Here is a 20,197-nt window from a genome sequence, read left to right on the forward strand (position 1 = left end):
GGATGATAACTATAATGATAGGTATAATTTAACTATAAAACGTTGGCGAGCATCCACACTATAGGAAAGTTTTGCAATTCAACAACAAATGCTGTTTAGCCTCCACCTTTTTTACGTTACTGCTTTCCTCGTTGCTCAAGTGGTTTGCAAGTGATTTCTATTTTTCTACTGGTTGTCAATTGGTTTGGATCTTTTTCACTATGCTCATATATTTTTGCAATGCAAAAATGTTATCCCTAGCCAAAAGTGATCCCCGACAGTTCATTTGGCCTACATTCAGCAATTAACAGCAGCAAGAATGAAATAAACATCCTATGGCTTTTGTAGCCTATAGCTTTTCCTGGAATTTCACGAGAACGGAGTAGGGATGAGGATTTTAAATAATTTCACAATTCGAATAGTATCATGAATTTTTGTTGGATATCCGGATCTTCAAAATACATGTTTTTTTATGTATGTTTTTAACCTGAGCATTGCTACGTGAGGAAGAGCCTGGTGCACTATTGCTGCAAATGTGCCTGGTGAGATGGGAGCGAGCAGACGGAGGCAGAGAGTGAGACGCTACAGCCAAGACCAACTAACTTGTAGCAGACAACGTCATTTGTCATCCCATATAACAGTGCCTGTATTAACTGGAGTAGCCAATGGAGACCTTAACCCCATTCAAATAAAACAGCCTACCTGAAGGTTGCTCGTTGTAGTCTACTCTTTCTCATTTCGCTAACTTTAACTCCGTAATTTTATTCCGTCTTGCATTGCATTAGTGAACTCTCACTACACTTGTTACACATTGAGACTCTTTGCTGCTTTGATTGGCCAAGATAAACGACAAGCTACACACTTGAAGGCTACCGGACGGCTACCAGGCTTTTTTTATGGGGCACGTGTCTTAAAAACTACATTGAAAAGTTTGTTTTATTAAATTAATCATTATAAATGTCATGGTATATCCTTGCAAGTAACAATGTCATATGGATATTTCAATTTAATGGAGAAAATCATTTTCAATGTTAAAATAGGCCTATTTTTGGGCCACAGAAATTCATAATTACAGAACATCAGTTCGTATATTCGAATAACGTGCACATACTATAGTAAAGAGGCTTGCGTCTGTAGCTTATAGCCTATTGCGCACTGTAACAGCTGGAAGATAGAGGCTATAGTTGTGTAGCCAAATTAAGAAGCTTAATAGTGCTAAAAATATTTACCTGTCAAAGTGCAAGAATCAAAGCTCCACTAGGCCTACGTTTTTAGGCAGAAACATTATTCTACCTAGGCTACAGTTGAGTGAGGAATTTGTTATCAAGTCAGTACACAATTATTGTCTAGGGCTGTAAACTGCACTGATGTAGGAACATTTGAATAACTGCCCGAACATCCTGTTTTTAATGCTTCTTGCTGAAATAAATGCATACAGCCTAGGCCTGATTTATGCAACCATTTGGATCGGTTATGGGTCTATTCTCAACTGTTTACAAGGTCCAAAAAGGTACAGTACATTAGCAGGCTACATGTTGTGAATTTTGATCACACAATCGCGTGCGCTCGCTCGCTCGCTCCTTTCAAACTCCCCGCCAGTTCTTTTGGCTCCTGTATTTTACATTCAGCAAGCAAGAACAAGCTGTAATTTCTCCTCAATGGACTAGTAGTAGTACATAAAATGCTTGAAATCATTGTACAACAAGCTATTGTAGTCTGGCTTTTCCTGGGACTCCAAGACTAAAGAGAAAAAGCTGTAGCGGAGAGGCCAGGTGCGTAATTGCGCAAAGATAACCTTCAAGACATACCAGAGATGTGTAGCCTTAGTTAGGAGCGTATGCAACCCATTATTCATTAGCTAAATATTAGCCCTAATACTGCAGTGAATAGTCTATACACAATGAATTTACACAGTGAAATATTTGTTTTAATCAGATGATGAAGTGACAGGTAGCCTAGGATAGACTAGACTGCACTTCCCAGGCTACGCTCCCAGTCCCGTGGGCATCCAGCTCGAAAATCTTTCCAATTGATTTAACTTTTTAGGGACAAGAAAATGACTAGGCTATAACAACACAATGCAATAATGCAACAAAAAAATATATAATATATATACATTTTTGGGGGTGTGTGTTTTACCCCCCTTTTTCTCCACAATTTCAATCTTGTCTCATTGCTGCAACTCACCAGGGGCTCAGGAGAGGCGAAGGTGGAGTCATGCGTCCTCCGAAACACCCGCCAGCTTAACCTGGAAGCCAGCCGCACCAATGGGTCGGAGGAAACACTGTTCAACTGGCTACCGGATTCAGCCTGCAGGCACCCGGCCTGCCACAAGGATTCACTAAAGCGCTATGAGCCAAATAAAGCCCCCCTGGCCAAACTGTCCCCTAACCCGGGGGGACAGTTTGTAGTAATGTCTCTAGCACTGCGATGCAGTGGCTTAGACCGCTGCGCCACTCGGGAGGCCCCAATAATACTTTTTTATTTTTTAAGACTTTTTTTGTGAGTAAAAAATTCTAGTCTGGGCTGTAACCTGCAGCTAATATAATTTCAATAACCGCTAAAAAGCCCTGTGTTTTGAATGCATGTTTCATTTCAAAATATTAATCTAGCCCAGTGGTTCCCAACCAGGGGTACTAGGACTTCAGGGGGTACTTGGCCAGTCCACAGGGGGTAGTTGAGAAGACTCATGAGACCATAGACTTACTGGTCAAATGCACACATGGGGGTATTCCGGGGCAGAGTATAATTCAGTTGGTGGTACACTAACTAAAAAAGGTTGGGAACCACTGATCTAGTCTATGCCTGATTTGGCAACTATTTGAATCAGTAATGGGTATTTTCTATTTTGTCAGGCTGTATCAGTGTTAACAGATAACATAGGAAAATATGTCCTTCTCATACTGATATGCGCTGTTTGTTGTGGATCATCATTCTCCCAAGTCGTCCTATAATTAATGTGGCCACCAATATGCTCACACATGCCCAGTTATTCAGGCAAGCTTACCGTGCACTCTGCTTCTCTCCTCTTCGAGCATCCTCGCGCACCTACAACCAAGAACACTTCAATAGAACGCGTTTTTGATTGGTTGTCAATGTTTTATCGTCGGAGGGACAGGGAAAGAATCTCTCTGAAAGTGATCCAAACGTTGGCTCTCGTTATCATTCTCAACTGCTTTTATAGTTATCGTTGTAGTGTGAACACTCTTGTTCACTCGTTATTGTTATAGTTATCGTCCTTGGTGTGGACAGCCCTTAACACCCAAGTCAAGTTGAACTGGTCTTACACGCGATTAGAGTAAAGATGGGCATGGTGTGTGTCGCAAATGGCACCCTTTTCCCCATGTAATGCACTACTTTTGACCAGAACCTGGTCAAATTTAGTGCACTATATAGGGAATAGGGTGCCATTTGGGACATATCAATTGTGTCCACGCTGTTTAGCCTATAGCCCTCATTTGATTTCTAATGAGCGTTCTATGTCTTTCTCTGCCTTCAGTTCACCAACAACAACATCCCGTCCTTTGCGTCCATCGTGGCCCACGAGCTGGGCCACAACCTGGGCATGAACCACGACGATGGGCGTAACTGCCACTGCGGGGTCACCAGTTGTATTATGAACTCGGGCGCCACGTGAGTTTTCCTCGACCCTCAGACTAATTTCACCACTTTTCCCATGGTGATCTGTCCTTACATAAGGAGGGTCAAATATTGCTGTGGTGCAAAGTTTCCCCAAAGAACATATGTGGGATCAGCTTCCCCAACCCCAATCCTAGCTTTAACCATTAGTGGGGGAAATGCATCAGTGTCGTCTCAGGGAAACTTCAGACCTAGGATCAGTGTCGTCTAGGGGAAACTGCACTCTACACCATCACATATCCTGGTACTAACCCAGCTTCTTCTGTCTCTTACCCCCTCTCAGTGGCTCGCGGAACTTCAGCAGCTGCAGCGCCGACGACTTTGAGAAGATGATCCTGAACACGGGGGGCAGCTGCCTGCTTAACATCCCGCATCCTGAAGAGGCCTACAGCGCCCCCTACTGTGGCAACAAACTGGTGGACATGGGAGAGGAGTGTGACTGTGGCTCAGACAAGGTGACCGTTACAAAGTGACATGGTGCAACGTTGGTATCATTTTCATTTCAATTAAGTCAATTCAGGAAGTAAACTGAAAAAGAGGAATTGTCATTTCCATTTACTTCCTGAATTGACTAAATTGAAATGGAATATACTCCAAACCTGATATGGTGCTAGGCCCATAGACAGGGCTCTAAAGTGCTACCATGATTACAGGGAATCATGAATGATGAGTGAGAAAGTTAGAGGGATAAATATCATACCCTCCAAAAAATGGTTAAAGATTAGCATATCTTAGGGGTATGACCTCTAATTTTTCACTCATCATTATTCAAGATTCATTCATGATTATCTGTAATCATGGTAGCATCCACATTAATATAGAAGTTTTCAGAAACATATTCTTATGGAAAATAAAAGTTACTCCAAAATGACACACTACATTATTTACCATTCATTTCTACTGGTCACAACAACATCTAAATCACAAACAAAACATACTGCATAATGCATTAAACAAGTTTGTAAAGTCACAAGGCGTGCTAGGAATATGGGACCTTTGACTACTTTAAAAATCATGTAGAGAGTGAGACGCTAATCGGCTACAGCCAAGACTAGCTAACTTGTAGCAGCCACAATGTTTTTTATCTTCCCATATAACAGTGCCTGAATTGACTGGAGTAGCCTAGAGAAGCTAGCAAGCTAAGCAAGCCAGCTAATTAAGGCCACATTTTGCTCTTTTTCTCCTTAACGCCATTCAGAACTACTAGCGCCAGTTGACGATTCCTGATATAGGGAATAGGGTGCTGTTTCGGACTACAGCAGTATTTTTGAAGAATGCCATAATAGTCTGTGATAGTGGCCTCCTGCTCACTGATTGTTCATGGTGTTTGTTTCTCCCCCTACAGGAATGTGAGAAGGACCCGTGCTGTGAAGCCAAGACCTGCAAGCTCAAGGGTGGAGCACAGTGTGCTTATGGAGTGTGCTGTAAAAATTGTCAGGTAACTTCCATTTAGTGTAGCACTGCTGTCTATGTTATTGGTATTAAAAACCAAGTCAACCATCAGATTTTTTTTACATGAACTACAAATTAGGGACAGACTAGAAAGAAAGGAATTTGAACAGCAGCAATATTCACCAGATACTTCGACAATTAAGTACTATTAAGCTTTTTTTGAATACTTTTAGCGTTTGCTTTCATCTACCTAGTTTGCTAGATACAGTGTCTTCAAAAAGTATTCATGCCTCTCGACTTTTTCAACCTTTTGTTGTGTTACAAAGTGCGATTCAAATTGATTTAATTATAATTTTTTTGTCTACGAACTACACAAAATACTCTGTCAAAGTGGAAGAAAATGTAAAACCTTTTAACTATGGAAAATAAAACACTAATATACAGTTTATTCGGAAAGTATTCAGACCCCTTGACCTTTCCACATTTTGTTACATTAAAGCTTTTCTGTAATTGGTTACATTTATTTTTCCCTCATCAATCTACACGCAATACCCCATAATGACAGAGCAAAAACTTTTTTATATATATGTATATGTGTGAGTATAAAATAAATATCACATTTACGTAAGTATTCAGAGCCTTTACTCAGTACTTTGTTGAAGCACTTTAGGCAGCATTTACACCCTCGAGTCTTCTTGGGTATGACGCTACAAGCTTGGCACACCTGTATTTGGGGAGTTTCTCCCATTCTTCTCTGCAGATCCTCTCAAGCTCTGTCAGGTTGGATGGGGAGCGTCGCTGCACAGCTATTTACAGGTCTCTCCAGAGATGTTCGATCGGGTTCAAGTCCGGGCTCTGGCTGGGCCACCCAAGGACATTCAGAGACTTGTCCCGAAGCCACTCCTGCGTTGTTTTGGCTGTGTACTTAGGATCGTTGTCCTGTTGGAAGGTGAACCTTCGCCCCAGTCTGAGAACCTGCTCCAGAGCACTCAGGGCTTCATTAAATATCTGTCTGATTGGTGGAGTGCTGCAGAGATGGTTGTCCTTCTGGAAGGTTCTCCCATCTCCACAGAGGAATTCTGGAGCTCTGTCAGTGACCATTGGGTTCTTGTTCACCTTCCTGACCAAGGCCCTTCTCCCCCGATTGCTCAGTTTGGGCGGGCAACCAGCTCTAGGAAGAGTTTTGGTTGTTCCAAACTTCTTCCATTTAAGAATGATGGAGGCTACTGTTTTCTTGGCCTTCAATGCTGCAGACATTTTTTGGTACCCTTCCCCAGATCTGCGCCTCGACACAATCCTGTCTCTGAGCTCTACGGACAATTCCTTCGACATTATGGCTAGGTTTTTGCTCCGACATGCATTGTCAACTGTGGGACCTTATATAGACAAGTGTGTGCCTTTCCAAATCATGTCCAATCAATTGAATTTACCACAGGTGGACTCCAATCAAGTTGTAGAAACATCTCAAGGATGATCAATGGAAACAGAATGCACCTGAGCTCAATTTCATATTTTATAGCAAAGGGTCTGAGTACTTATGTAAATATGGCTTTGTCATTATGGGGTATTGTGTGTAGATTGAAGAGGGACATTTTTTTTTTTAGAATATGGCTATTACGTAACAAAATGTGGAAAAGGGGAAGGGGTCTGAATACTTTACGAATGCACCTGTATCTAGATTAGGTAAGTATTCAACCCCCTGAGTCAATACATGTTAGAATCACCTTTGGCAATTACAGCTGTGAGTCTTTCTGGGTAAGTCTCTAAGAGCTTTGCACACCTGGAATGTAAACTCAGCAAAAAAGAAACGTCCTCTCACTGTCAACTGCGTTTATTTTCAGCAAACTTAACGTGTAAATATTTCTATGAACATAAGATTCAGCAACTGAGGCATAAACTGAAAAAGTTCCACAGATGTTTGACAAGCAGAAATGGAATAATGTGTCCCTAAACAAAGGGGGGGGGGTCAAAAGTAACAGTCAGTATCTGGGGGGAAATGGCCCTAGCCCTCACCCTCTGATCCAACAGGTCCCAGACGTGCTAAATGGGATTGAGATCCGGGCTCTTAGCTAGCCATGGCAGAACACTGACATTCCTGTCTTGCAGGAAATCATGCACAGAACGAGCAGTATGGCTGGTGGCATTGTCATGCTGGAGGGTTATGTCAGAATGAGTACCACATGATGGAGGAGGATGTCTTCCCTGTAACGCACAGCGTTGAGATTGCCTGCAATGACAACAAGCCCCGTTCGAAGATGCTGTGACACACCGTCCCAGACCATGACGGACCCTCCACCTCCAAATCGATCCCGCTCCAGAGTACAGGCCTCGGTGTAACGCTCATTCTTTCGACGATAAGCGTGACACCGACCATCACCCCTGGTGAGACAAAACCGCGACTTGTCAGTGAAGAGCACTTTTTGCCAGTCCTGTCTGGTCCAGCGACGGTGGGTTTGTGCCCATAGGCTAAGTTGTTGCCGATGACGTCTGGTGAGGACCTGCCTTACAACAGGCCTACAAGCCCTCAGTCCAGCCTCTCAGCTTATTGCGGACAGTCTGAGCACCGATGGAGGGATTGTGCGTTCCTGGTGTAACTCGGGCAGTTGTTGTTGCCATCCTGTACCTGTCCCGCAGGTGTGATGTTCGGATGTACCGATCCTGTGCAGGTGTTGTTACACGTGGTCTGCCACTGCGAGGGCGATCAGCTGTCCGTCCTGTCTCCCTGTAGTGCTGTCTTAGGCGTCTCACAGTGCGGACATTGCAATTTATTGCCCTTGCCACATCTGCAGTCCTCATGCCTTCTTGCAGCATGCCTAAGGCACGTTCACGCGAATGAGCAGGGACCCTGGTCATCTTTCGGTGTTTTTCACATTCCGTAGAAAGGCCTCTTTAGTGTCCTAAGTTTTCATAACTGTGACCTTAATTTCCTACCGTCTGTAAGCTGTTAGTGTCTTAACAATCGTTCCACGGGTGCATGTTCATTAATTGTTTATAGTTCATTGAACAAGCATGGGAAACAGTGTTTAAACCCTTTACAATGAAGATATGTTTACAATAAACCCTTTACAATGAAGTTATTTGATTTTTACGAATTTTATGAATTATCTTTGAAAGACAGGGTCCTGAAAAAGGGACGTTTCTTTTTTTGCTGAGTTTATAATAGTTGTCCATTATTCTTTTAAAACTTCTTCAAGCTCTTTCAAGTTGGTGTTGATCATTGCCATTTTCAAGCCAATTTAAGTCAAAACTGTAACTAGGCCACTCAGGAACATTCAATGTTGTCTTGGTAAGCAACTCCAGTGTATATCTGGCCTTGTGTTTTGGGTAATTGTAATGCTGAAAGGTGAATGTGTCTGTTGGAAAGCAGACCAGGTTTTCCTGTAGGATTTTGCCTGTGCTTAGCTCTGTTCCGTTTATTTTTTTATTTTATTTTTAAACTCCCTTGTCCTTGCCGATGACTAACATACCCATAACATGATGCAGCCAACACCATGCGTGAAAATATGAAGACTGGTACTCCGTGACGTGTTGTATTGGATTTGCTCCAAGCATAATGCTTCATATTCAGGAGAAAAAGTTAATTTCTTTGCTAAAAATAATTCAGTATTACTTTAGTGCCTTATTGCAAAACAGGATGCATGTTTTGGAATACTTGTATTCTGTACAGTAACTGTTTTTAAGTCACCATTCGACCTCATGGTGAAATACTTGAGCGGTTTCCTTCCTCTCCAGCAACTGAGTTAGGAAGGAAGCCTGTATCTTTGTAATGAGTAAGTGTATTGATACACCATACAAAGTGTAATTAATAACTTCACCATGCGCAAAGGGATAGTTTTTTTTTACCCATCTACCAATGGGTGCCCTTCTTTGTGAACCATTGGAAAACATCCCTGGTCTTAAATCTGTGCTTGAAATTCAATGCTTGACTGAGGGACCTTACAGATAGTTGTATGTTTGGGGTACAGAGATGGGGCAGTCATTTAAAAATCATGTTAATTAAACACTATTATTGCACACAGTGAGTCCATGCAATGTATTATGTGACTTCTTACGCACATTTTTACTCAACTTATTTAGGCTTGCCATAACAAAGGGGTTGAATAGTTATTGACTCAAGACATTTCAGCTTTTTATTTTTATTCATTTGTAAACCTTTCTACAAACATATTTCCCCTTTGACAGTGTGGGGTATTATGTGTAGATCAGTGACACAAATCCAAATTTTATCCATTTCTGAGGCTGGGTTTGCAGTTGTACCGATCCTGGGTTTGCAGTTTTGCAACTATAAAAAAAAAATCATTGCAGCAGGCAAACTCAGTCAAGCCCAGCTAAAGTACTGAAGTTAGTTTGAACCCAGGTCTGATATTCACACTGTTCGTGTGATGTCTTTACTCTCTTAGTATTTGCCAGGGGGCTCAGTGTGTAGAGGTAGCAATGATGAGTGCGACCTCTCGGAGTACTGCAACGGCTCATCTGCACTGTGTCCAAGCGACGTCTTCAAGCAGAACGGCCAACCCTGCAAAGTGGATAAGGCCTACTGCTACAATGGGAAGTGCCAGCACTACGATGGACAATGCCGGGCCATCTTTGGCCCAAGTGAGTTCCCCTTTGCTCTGCATAAGAGGAATTCTGCTGCCTTCTAAATCACAATGTCCAGAACAATTGCTTATGAGTGCCCTCTGGTGGTACAATTGTTCTCCCTGCTGTTCCTACTCTTTTTCTCCTGGTAGTACAACATTTATAGACAAATCAGTGCAAATAAAACAATGGACACTGTACTGTAAATTCATCCATTTCCCACTTGTTGTACAGAGGCAAAGGCTGCCCCAGAGGTGTGTTTCAAAGATGTCAACTCCAAGGGGGATCGTTTTGGTAACTGCGGCTACCAGAACAATGGCTACAAGAAGTGTGAGAGCAGGTCAGACAAATTCTGTGACTTGCATTCTTGTCAATGTATAATCGACAGCAAATACAGTTGTCAACAATGTATGTTGACGGCATGAGGAAAATGTGTACTTGTGTGTGCACCCGTCTGTCACTCTGTATAGGAATGCCATGTGTGGGAAGCTGCAGTGTGAGAACGTCCAGTCGGTCACCGTCTTTGGCATCGAGCCCTCCATCATCCAGACGCCCATCGCCGGAATCAAGTGCTGGGGCGTTGACTTTCTGCTGGGGTCGGACGTTCCAGACCCTGGCATGGTGAACGAGGGGACCAAGTGTGGAGAGAACAAGGTAAGAGGAGCAAGTCGAACAAGTTGCAGGACCACTTTGGAAACGGGTTGGTTTTAGGAGCTATCCTCTGGGGAGCCATTGTACATTGTATAATTTTTCACCCAAATAAATTCCATTCAATTCCATAGTCTTATCTTCTTTGTTAGAGACCATTTCCAGGCGATACAGTAGTTGCAAAGCCCAGATGCAGTTATTTGCGTCTGCGTACAGAATTAGGTACGCTGTTCTCCACTCTCGCAGGAGCGTTTCGCTGAGCGACTTCTCACGTTATCGCTCCACAGGTCTGTTTGAATTACGAATGTCGGAGTGCCGACGTGCTTAACTACGACTGTGACATCCAGAAGAAATGCCACAGTCACGGGGTAGGTCATTCACTACTACTACTACTTAATCGTCTCCCGGTGTGTGTCCTACAGGTGTCTGGGCTTTGTCTAATACGCTTGCATTTTCCGCTTTTAGGTGTGTAACAGCAACAGGAACTGCCACTGTGAGAACGGCTGGGCACCGCCCTACTGCGAAGCTAAAGGTTTCGGCGGCAGCGTGGACAGCGGCCCTACGTGGAACGGTGAGTGACCAGCACAAAGGCCCTCTCAGAGCAGACTCCATGGGCGCATAGTCTAAAGAAGAATCTTCTTCTCCTAATCTACCTGCTATGATCTGGAGACATCTGTGTGTTTTGGATACCAAATGGGTGTAAGCAATATGGCCTAATGAGAATTTACTAATTTAGTCTTACTTGTCCAGATTAAAAATAGATTTTTCAAAGAGGACAATAAGAGGCTACTTGAAGCCAGTTGAGATGCAAGACCTTGTGTCAGTCTGTTATTTCCCAGGATACATTGAAGTACAGTATTGTTAGACAGGTTGATTGGGACTGTTGGTCCCTACCCCTGACTGTTGGTTCCTACCCCCTACAGACAAGGACACCGCCACAAGGGATGGGCTGCTGGTTTTCTTCTTTCTGGTACTGCCTCTGATGGCGCTGGGCCTCTTCGTCTTCTTCAGGAGGAATGAGCTGCAGAGGCGCTTCTGCAGGAGGAAAAGATCCCAGGGCTACGAGTGAGTCCACTTCATCAACTTCTCTTAGTCTGCGTCCCAAATGTTATTCTATACACTGAATTCCTTTACCATATAGACCATATTTATTTCATGATTGCCCTTGACTTACTTTAAAGACACGATATGTAGAATTTAGCTCTGACGATTACTGGTTTCAAAAATTCTGAAGTTTCTGCCTGATTCCAGCTTATGTGACACAACAAGCAAGTGTAGAGAATCATTGTACCATCTAAACCACTGTGAAATATGTGTTCAATAACAAAAAATATATTTTTAGCTTTTGAAGTTGATGTACAAAGAAACAAAAATGAAAGTTATGGGGAAGCAAGGCCAAGCATACAAATATTACACATAGAACAGATCTACCGCTTGTCAGACTTGATGCCACTAACCACGTTTCCATCCACAATTTTTAAGCGAGTAAAGTCATGTCGTTTAAAAACATAATCACGACAGCTGTGATGGAAACAGGAAGTTTCGGTATAATTTTATTAATGCCGACAGATGATTTGTTCGTTCGACATGGTGGCACGGTGATGAGCTTAATGCCACTTTCCTAAAAATATTGAGGGTCTTCTACTGGTGACATGATGATCGATGCTTAACTTCCGTTTGACAAATAAAAATATTCTTGCTCTTATCCATAATAATCTTGTCATGTAGACTAGCCTACCCTCACAGCCTACCCGCACTGTATCTGCGAGCTGTTGACTAGAGCGCAGGTGCCAAGACCAGAGTAGGCTCGTTTGCTATTTAACGCAACAGATTTTGTTACAAAACTATCAGTACAGTTGAAAACGCGATGGAAACACATTGAACTTTAAATGTTTATTCTGTACAAGAAAACCTGAGTGAGAAAGTACATTTTGTGTGAACTTCATCATCACACACTGATTTTTATCCGCAACAAGTCTATTTAGTGGAAACATACCACTGGTGGGAAAATGCTCATATTTTCTTTATGCAGATTCTAGAATATTTGCATGAAAATCTGTTGCAAATTGGATGGAAACCTAGCTACTGAGAATGACAGATCTATATCTTGCATTTGTAATGAACACAAAACTAAATAATAGGACATGCTTGTTTGTTTTTTCCCTCCTGTGCACAGGGCCGACAGCAGACCTCAGGCCAACACTAGCCGAGGCCCTCCTCCGAGAGCCAACCCCAACACCATTGTCAAAGACAGAGTGAGTCTCAGTCACCAAACTTTCCCCATGAAAGTTTCATGGTGGCATGGATGTAATCTTTTAAAATAATTCTCTAACCCATAAATGACAGACTTGAGGCTAGTAGATTCTCTCCCTGTATCTCATCTGTCTGTCTTTGACTAAGAAACATTAAACATGCTGTGCCCAAGGTTGTCTGAAAAGCAGAGGTTGCAACCAAAATAATGTTCCTATCATTTTGTTCTGAACAGTACCATTCTTTTTTTTGTTCCGTTCTGAAACGGTTTAAACACCAAAAAAGTAACAGTTTATGTTGTTCCTTTTTTAAATATTTTTTTTTGTTCACTTAGCTCGACATTTAAATTATTTCACCATTGGATAGATCAGCTTGCTATGGAGCGGGAAAGCGATGAACATGCATTGGACAGACAAGTGTTTTGCATAGGGTGCGACTGAAATTTTGCGGGTGAGGAGCGCTCTGTGTATGAAGCGTTGGGCATCTTGTTGTTATGACATGCCAAGTCTGAATTAGACCCACGGAATTATACCTACGGAGGGAGCGGCTTCTATGAAGGAACTTTGAATGTCTTTGAACTTCAGAGCGTTGGCTTACTGCTCCAGCCGGACCAGGTCCAAATCCCCGTCATTCGCATGAAGAGGAGACGCCGATACACGGGCCGCAAATCTGGGTGCTTGGTGAGAATTTGTCGGCGAGTGGATAATCCGCCTTTAACTACTGTCCTACTGGTGAACGTGCAATCACTGGAGAGTAAACTGCATGAGCTCAATTTGAGACTATCCTACGAACGGAATATTAATAACTGTAATATCTTATGTTTCAACAAGTCTTGACTGAGCGAGGACATGGATAATATACAGTTGGCTGGGTTTTCCATGCATCGGCAAGACAGAATAGCTACCTCTGGAAAGACTAGGGGTGGTCTGTGTCTATTTGTCAATAACAGCTGGTTCGCGATCTCTAATATTAAGGAAGTCTCATGATAAACTGTAGACCACACTATACTAAGAGTTTTCATCTATTTTTCATAGCTGGCTATTTACCACCACAAACTGATGCAGGCACTAAGACCGTACTCAACGAGCTGTATAAGGCCATAAGCTAACAAGAGAATGCTCACCCAGAAGTGGCGCTCCTAGTGGCTGGGGACTTCAATGCAGGAAAACTTAAATCCGTTTTACCTCATTTCTAACAGCATGACACGTGCAACCAGACGGGAAAATATGCACACGGAGATGCGTACAAAGCTCTCGCTCACCCTCCATTTGGCAAATCTTAACATAATTATATCCTCCTGATTCCTGCTTACAAGCAAAAACTCAAGCACAAAGTACCAGTAACTCGTTCAATACGGAAGCAGTCAGATGACGCGGACGCTAAGCTACAGGACTGTTTTGGTAGAACGGACTGGAATGTATTCTGGGATTCATTGGGAGGCATTGAGTAGTATACCACATCAGTCACCGGCTTCATCAATAAGTGCATCGACGACGTCGACCCCACAGTGACCGTACGTACATATCCCAACCAGAAGCCATGGATTACAGGCAACATCCGCACCAAGCTAAAGGCTAGAGCTGCTGCTTTCAAGGAGTGGGACACTAATCTGGACGCTGATAAGAAATCCCGCTATGCCCCCACGACGAACCATCAAACAGGCAAGCGTCAATACAGGACGAAGATTGAATCCTACTATACCCCCTCTGATGCTTGTCTTATGTGGCAGGGCTTGCAAACTATTACGGATTATAAAGGGAAACCCAGCCGCGAGCTGCCCAGTGACGCGAGCCTACCAGACAAGCTAAGTGCCTTCTGTGCTCCGAGGCAAGCAACACTGAACCAAGCATGAGATCCCCAGCAGTTCCGGATGACTGTGTGATCATGCTCTCTGTAGCCGATGTAAAACCTTTAAACAGGTCAACATTGCTTTGAAAGGCTGGTCATGGCTCACATCAACACCATCATCCCAGAAACCCTAGAACCACTAGAATTCGCATACCGCTCCAACCGATCTGCAGATGATGCATTCTCTATTGCACGCCACACTGCCCTTTCTTTCCTACCTGGCCAAAAGGAACGCCTAAGTGAGAATGCTGTTCGTTGACTACAGCTCAGCGTTCAACACCATAGTGCCCTCAAATCTCATCACTAAGCTAAGGACCCTGAGACTAAACACCTCCCTCTGCAACTGGATCCTGTACTTCCTGCCAGGCTGCCCCCAGGTGGTAAGGGAAGGCAACAACACATCTGCTACGCTGATCCTCAACACGGGGGCCCCTCAGATGCGTGCTTAGTCTTCTCCTGTACTCCCTGTTCACCCACGACTGCGTGGCCACGCACAACTCCAAAACCAAGTTTGCCGACAACAACAGTGGTAGGCCTGATCACCGATCAGCCTACAGGGAGGAGGTCAGAGACCTGGCAGTGTGGTGCCAGGACAACAACCTCTCCCTCAATGTGAGCAAGATGAAGCTGTTTGAACCACAGGAAAAGGAGGTCCGAGCATGCCCCATTTATCTCGACGGGGCTGTCGTGGAACGAGTCAAGAGCTTCAAGTTCCTTAGTGTCCACATCACTAACAAACTATCATGGTCCAAACACACCAAGAGAGTTGTGAAGAGGGCACAACAATGCCTATTCCCCATCAGGAGACTGAAAAGATCCTCATTGGTTGCATCACCGCTTGGTATGGAAACTGCTCGGCATCCGACCGCAAGGCGCTACAGAGGGTAGTGCGTACGGCCCTGTACATCACTGGGGCCAAGCTTCCTGCCATCCAGGACCTCTATTTCAGGCGATCTGAGGAAGGCCCTAAAAGTTGTCAGACTCCAGCCACCCAAGTCAGACTGTTCTCTGCTACCTCACGGCAAGCAGTAGCAGAGCGCCAAGTCTAGGTCCAAAAGGCTCATTAACAGCTTCTACCACCAAGCCATACGACTGCTAAACAGTTAATCAAATGGCTACCCAGACTATTTGCATACACCCCCCCCCCCCCCCCCCCCCTTTACGCTGATGCTACTCGCTGTTTAGTATCTATGCATAGTCCCTTTACCCCTACCTATATGTACATATTACCTTACTTTTAAGAAAACTCTACATTGTTGGTTAAGGGCTTGTAAGTAAGCATTTCATGGAAAGGTCCTGTTGTATTCAGCGCATGTGACATATTTGATGTGATTACATTACACCATAATGCCGCCTAGAGTTTTCGAAGACACTGGAATAAGTTTCTTAATGACAGTGAGGGCTTTGCATAGGCACTTTGTTGCAGAACGTGAAAGAACGTTATTACCTGGTTCCCATTCTTTTAAAATAACAGTTCTGTTCCGTAACAGAATAGATCGCTTTCGTCCTCGGTTCTGGTTGTTACTTGAAAAAAAAAAAGTTACGTTTTTCGGTTCTGTTCCCTGAACCGATTCCTACCCCTGCTGAAAGCGACCTCTTTTACCATGTACGGAGTCCATTGTAGCAACATTATGTTAAGTTGAGGCATGTTTACTGTCACCACTATTTATGTTTTTAGCCACTTGAGTGTGTGACCAGGTCTTGGTGATATTTCACTGTCTTGAAAGTCATAGACCTAATCTGAGTCCCAAATAGTACCCTAATTCCTATTCCATAGTGCACTACTTTTGATCAGGGTCCCTACACACACAACTTTTGGTTGAGTCCTATGGGCCCTGTTCAAATTTTATGCACTAAATGGCGTGCCATTTGTGACACAGACCTGTATTGATGGATTCTTTGTTTGATAATGACGAGGCTTCTTCTTCTTTCCCCATGTAAAGCACCAAGCTCAGTTATTACCACCAGAGGAGGTAAAATACTCACATTTGCTCTTAAGAGGGTCTGTGGGGCATTGCTTCTGTATTCCCTTTTATTCTCCTTTTCTACCAATCATTGGGGCTTTGCTGAATATGACACAACACAAATATTTGAACACCACTCGAATATTCTGGGCTTTCTGTGTTATTCTGGGCTTTTCTTCTATAGTAAAGTTTAAAATGAGGAATGTGCTTATGTAACTATACATGCTAAATGTTTTGGCATCTACTGTACCCAAATTAAATAGAGGATTCTCTCTCAGCCCACTGGAGTGGCAGAAACACAGCAGTAATGCAACGTGGCTCAGCATAGCCTTTTCAACTGAGGAGTTTTGAATTGACGCTGTTCTGCTGTAGGGCGCATGCTGTCCTATTCTATCCTAACCTTAGTCATTTACTCCCATACTAATCAATGTTGTAACCAGACCTGGGTCACGTACAAATGTAAAATACTTTCAGTTATCTTGTCTGGGGTGATCTAGCAGTTAGTGCCGCTGCCACCAACACCCGTTTGCACATGTGCATGGGTTCGAATCTGGCACAATGCCTTTGTGACACACACTACATCTATCTCTCCTCTGCACAATAAAATACAGAAAATCCTTAAAAATATATAAAAAATACTTTAAAGTACTTGAGCTGCACATGATTTAGTTTGCCTGGTACAATTATACCAATGGAATAGTCCCAAAAGTGTACAGTCAAAGCGAAAACAAGCACACCTCATTTGGAAGTATTTTACTTTTATATTTGACCCAGGTTTGGTGGTAAGATCACAGCAAGTTACTTTGTGTTTATCGGTTTTCTGTTCTGTCACCATGTTTGTCTCTCTGCCACTTCTTCTGTCTGTGGTGGAAAATTGCTGCACATTTTCAGGGCAAATTCAAAGCAGGATATAGACATTTATTCACTTCAATTGCAGACTTTCTGTTCATCTTGATGGAATGGGGTTTTTTGTCCACATAAGAATCAAATATGTTAGTAAACTTGAAATAGACAAATAATAGGAGTTTTGAGGGTATGTTGTATTTATTGAATGTTAGTTGGGGAATCCTACTATTTAGTGAGTTTACTCATGTATTCATCCCTGCATTACAATCTTTCGTCAGTTATGATTCCTAACCCTCACACCCACCCACAGCTGCCATTACCTGCACCCCAAAACATAGGCTCACAATTGTTATGCTGAAGTTGTTTTGGTGTTACCTTCCACTGAGAGTGATATTTATGTTCATTGCAGGTTGTGCAGACGAGCAGGACCGTCTCTGTGCCATCTTATGCTGTCAGACCACCTCCTCCCTATTCAAGGTAAAGATTGTACTTGCTACTTACTACTCATTAGGCCTACCTTTTTATATGATGTAAGCGTCAGCCCTCAATTGACAAATGTTTGTTTATTTTTCTCTTAGACCAACACCTGCTGCAACACAACTTGTGCCTCAAAGACCTGCGCCCCCACCCCCAGTCTAGCCCATGGAAACGCGGTCAGCCAAAATCCACACATGAAATGCAGTCACTTGACATAAGAGGCACACCTGCAATACAGAGTTGTAAAACAAACTGGACCCGTTTCTGATCCACTCCAAGGTGTCTTTTTTGTTGTTGTTGCAAGAAGCAGAGATGTTTGGCTACATGAGACCGCTGCTACCAATTGCATACACTTCACTTCTCCTGTCATAGGAACTGTCATAGGAATGTAAAGATGATGACACACAAGCCCTTGATGATCATAGTGGGGAGTTTGTGTTGGTTAAGTAAAACATTTTAATTAACATTTTAGACAAACCTGATGGTGCTGGTGGGAATGTAATCCATGCGCCGGCTTAACTGATACTGCAGAAATGTACCTGGTTTGGATCATACTGCCTGCAGTTTACAATCTCTTTGGTCCTACTGTATGATGATTTGTGTTCTTTATTCCCTGAAGACAGTTTTGACTCCTCAGATGCTTTTATCAGATTCAGGCCACATGAGTTTAACATAAAACTTTTTTTTTATTTTCACTTGGTTAATGGTAATATGCACCCTTTCATCACTTGATAACCCGCAGATATTTAAAGTTTTGCAGTATTAAATCTGGTTTGAATTAGTTGTCTTATAAGTGTGTCCCATACAGTACAATAATGTTGCTCTTACAACCTTAATCTTATGTTGCCGTTAATTTAGCTTAAAAACCATGCTGGATTTCTATCTTCATTTTTCACCTTTTGGAAATTAAGAAAATATCGTGAACATATTGGATAATGAGCTAGATTACACCTGGACCTTTTGACTGATAAATGTTTTCTGCATTTGGTGACCCAATACAGATATTCATAGCCTGTCCCTTTGTTACAGTTCTTCTATTCAATACATTTTATAGGATACTTATATTTTCCAATTTAGCCATTATCCCCAATGGATTGCCCAAATTTAGGCACCTTTATTAATAATTTGATTAAAAACCGGGTCTAAGGGCATTCGGTTGCGACAGCTTGTGAGATAAACCATGGTTCAATGACCGTACATGCAAGCAGCATGCGTGACGGCGTCCGAAATGACATCCATAATCGGTAGACAGGTCTGATTCATAGGTTGCCGTTTGCATCGCCGAGCAGTGAAGAAACTATCAAATCATATTTTTAGACGCTAACCCTCCTCCCCAAAACAAAATCTAATATGGATGCCAATGTTTTGTTCTCGCTTTGTGCGCGCACATTTCCTCAACTTCCCGCATGGTGCCTATATTGCGTGGCGGATTAGCTTGACAGACAGGTGTGAAACACAGCCATGTGTTCACGCAAAATGAGAACACAATATAGAATCCATAATTGGTTTTGATTTGAGGAGGTGGGAGGTAGCATCTAAAAACTGGATTTAATAGTTTATTCACTTTTCTGCGACGCAAACAGTGACCAATCAATCAGAACCTTTATTTAACTAGGCAAGTCAGTTAAGAACCAGTTCTTATTTACAATGACGGTCTACCCTGGACAAACCCTAACCCGGACGATGCTGGGCCAATTGTGCGCTGCCCTATGGGACTCCCAATCACAGCCGATTGCGATACAGCCTGGAATCGAACCAGGGTCTGTAGTGATGCCACTAATACTGAGATGCAGTGGCTTAGACCACTGCGCCACTCGGGAGCCCCAAAATGTACTTAGACCGCTGCGGCACTTGGGAGCCCCAACAGGAGCCCCCAAAAATACTATAAATAAAAACTTGCACTTGCGACCAGACCGTCATTAGTGCATGACTTATCTCGCAAGCTGTCACTATGGAATTCCCTTAGACCCAAGCTACATACATTTTTTGACTTATGAATTAATGATATTGATCGCTTTATTGTTTCAGCTGCTGATTGCCACTTTAATGTGTGTCCATTTTATTTGACTGGTTTTGTTGTATCCCTGATTTGTTTGAAAAAAATATAACATAAAATAAGTCAATATTTAAGGGCTATGTAACATTTCATGTGATCATGCCATGCTTGCATTTTGAGAAACTATATCGAGGTCAATGGCCTATGCATTGAAAACTGGTGAACATTCTGAAATGTGTTTACTGTATATTCGGACATGATGATTTTCCAATGACGGGAAGGCGGCAGGTCATGTGGCTTTAGAAGCATCCTGTCTCAGACATTTGAAAGACACTGCCTGCATAAACGTAACTGAGGCATCCTATAGCAATATGGCAATCCTCCCACCTCTTTGATGCTGCATACAACAACCAACTTCCTTAGCCACAATAAAGACTGACTTCTTCAAGAACAAATGTCATCACGTGTCATACTGTAGCAGGCTACATGCTGAAGTAGACTTTTAACAAATGTTTGTTTGAGGATCATGCATGTATGTGGTTGACATTTCACGTTTTATGTTTGCAGAATGTGAAAATGA

The 20,197-nt window shown here is 42.8% G+C and overlaps 1 protein-coding gene across 2 annotated transcripts in view; it reads left to right on the forward strand.

Moving 5' to 3' along the window:
* The window catches only part of adam9 (ADAM metallopeptidase domain 9), a 102,999-nt gene extending 83,681 nt beyond the window's left edge, over positions 1–19,318 (forward strand). The window contains exons 11-23 of one of the 2 annotated variants that reach the window (XM_038989760.1): positions 3,479–3,612; positions 3,902–4,073; positions 4,964–5,056; positions 9,411–9,606; positions 9,823–9,928; positions 10,059–10,242; positions 10,524–10,604; positions 10,702–10,807; positions 11,160–11,301; positions 12,413–12,491; positions 16,278–16,307; positions 17,554–17,621; positions 17,723–19,318. In XM_038989760.1, the coding sequence (XP_038845688.1) occupies positions 3,479–3,612; positions 3,902–4,073; positions 4,964–5,056; positions 9,411–9,606; positions 9,823–9,928; positions 10,059–10,242; positions 10,524–10,604; positions 10,702–10,807; positions 11,160–11,301; positions 12,413–12,491; positions 16,278–16,307; positions 17,554–17,621; positions 17,723–17,783 (1,452 nt within the window). In that variant the 3' untranslated portion in view covers positions 17,784–19,318. The remainder of the gene's footprint in view (positions 1–3,478; positions 3,613–3,901; positions 4,074–4,963; positions 5,057–9,410; positions 9,607–9,822; positions 9,929–10,058; positions 10,243–10,523; positions 10,605–10,701; positions 10,808–11,159; positions 11,302–12,412; positions 12,492–16,277; positions 16,308–17,553; positions 17,622–17,722) is intronic. The other variant, XM_038989769.1, reaches the window with a different exon arrangement.
* The last annotated feature ends 879 nt before the right edge of the window (positions 19,319–20,197 follow it).

The sequence above is a fragment of the Salvelinus namaycush genome, chromosome 1, assembly GCF_016432855.1.
Source record: "Salvelinus namaycush isolate Seneca chromosome 1, SaNama_1.0, whole genome shotgun sequence".
Taxonomy (NCBI): domain Eukaryota; kingdom Metazoa; phylum Chordata; class Actinopteri; order Salmoniformes; family Salmonidae; genus Salvelinus; species Salvelinus namaycush.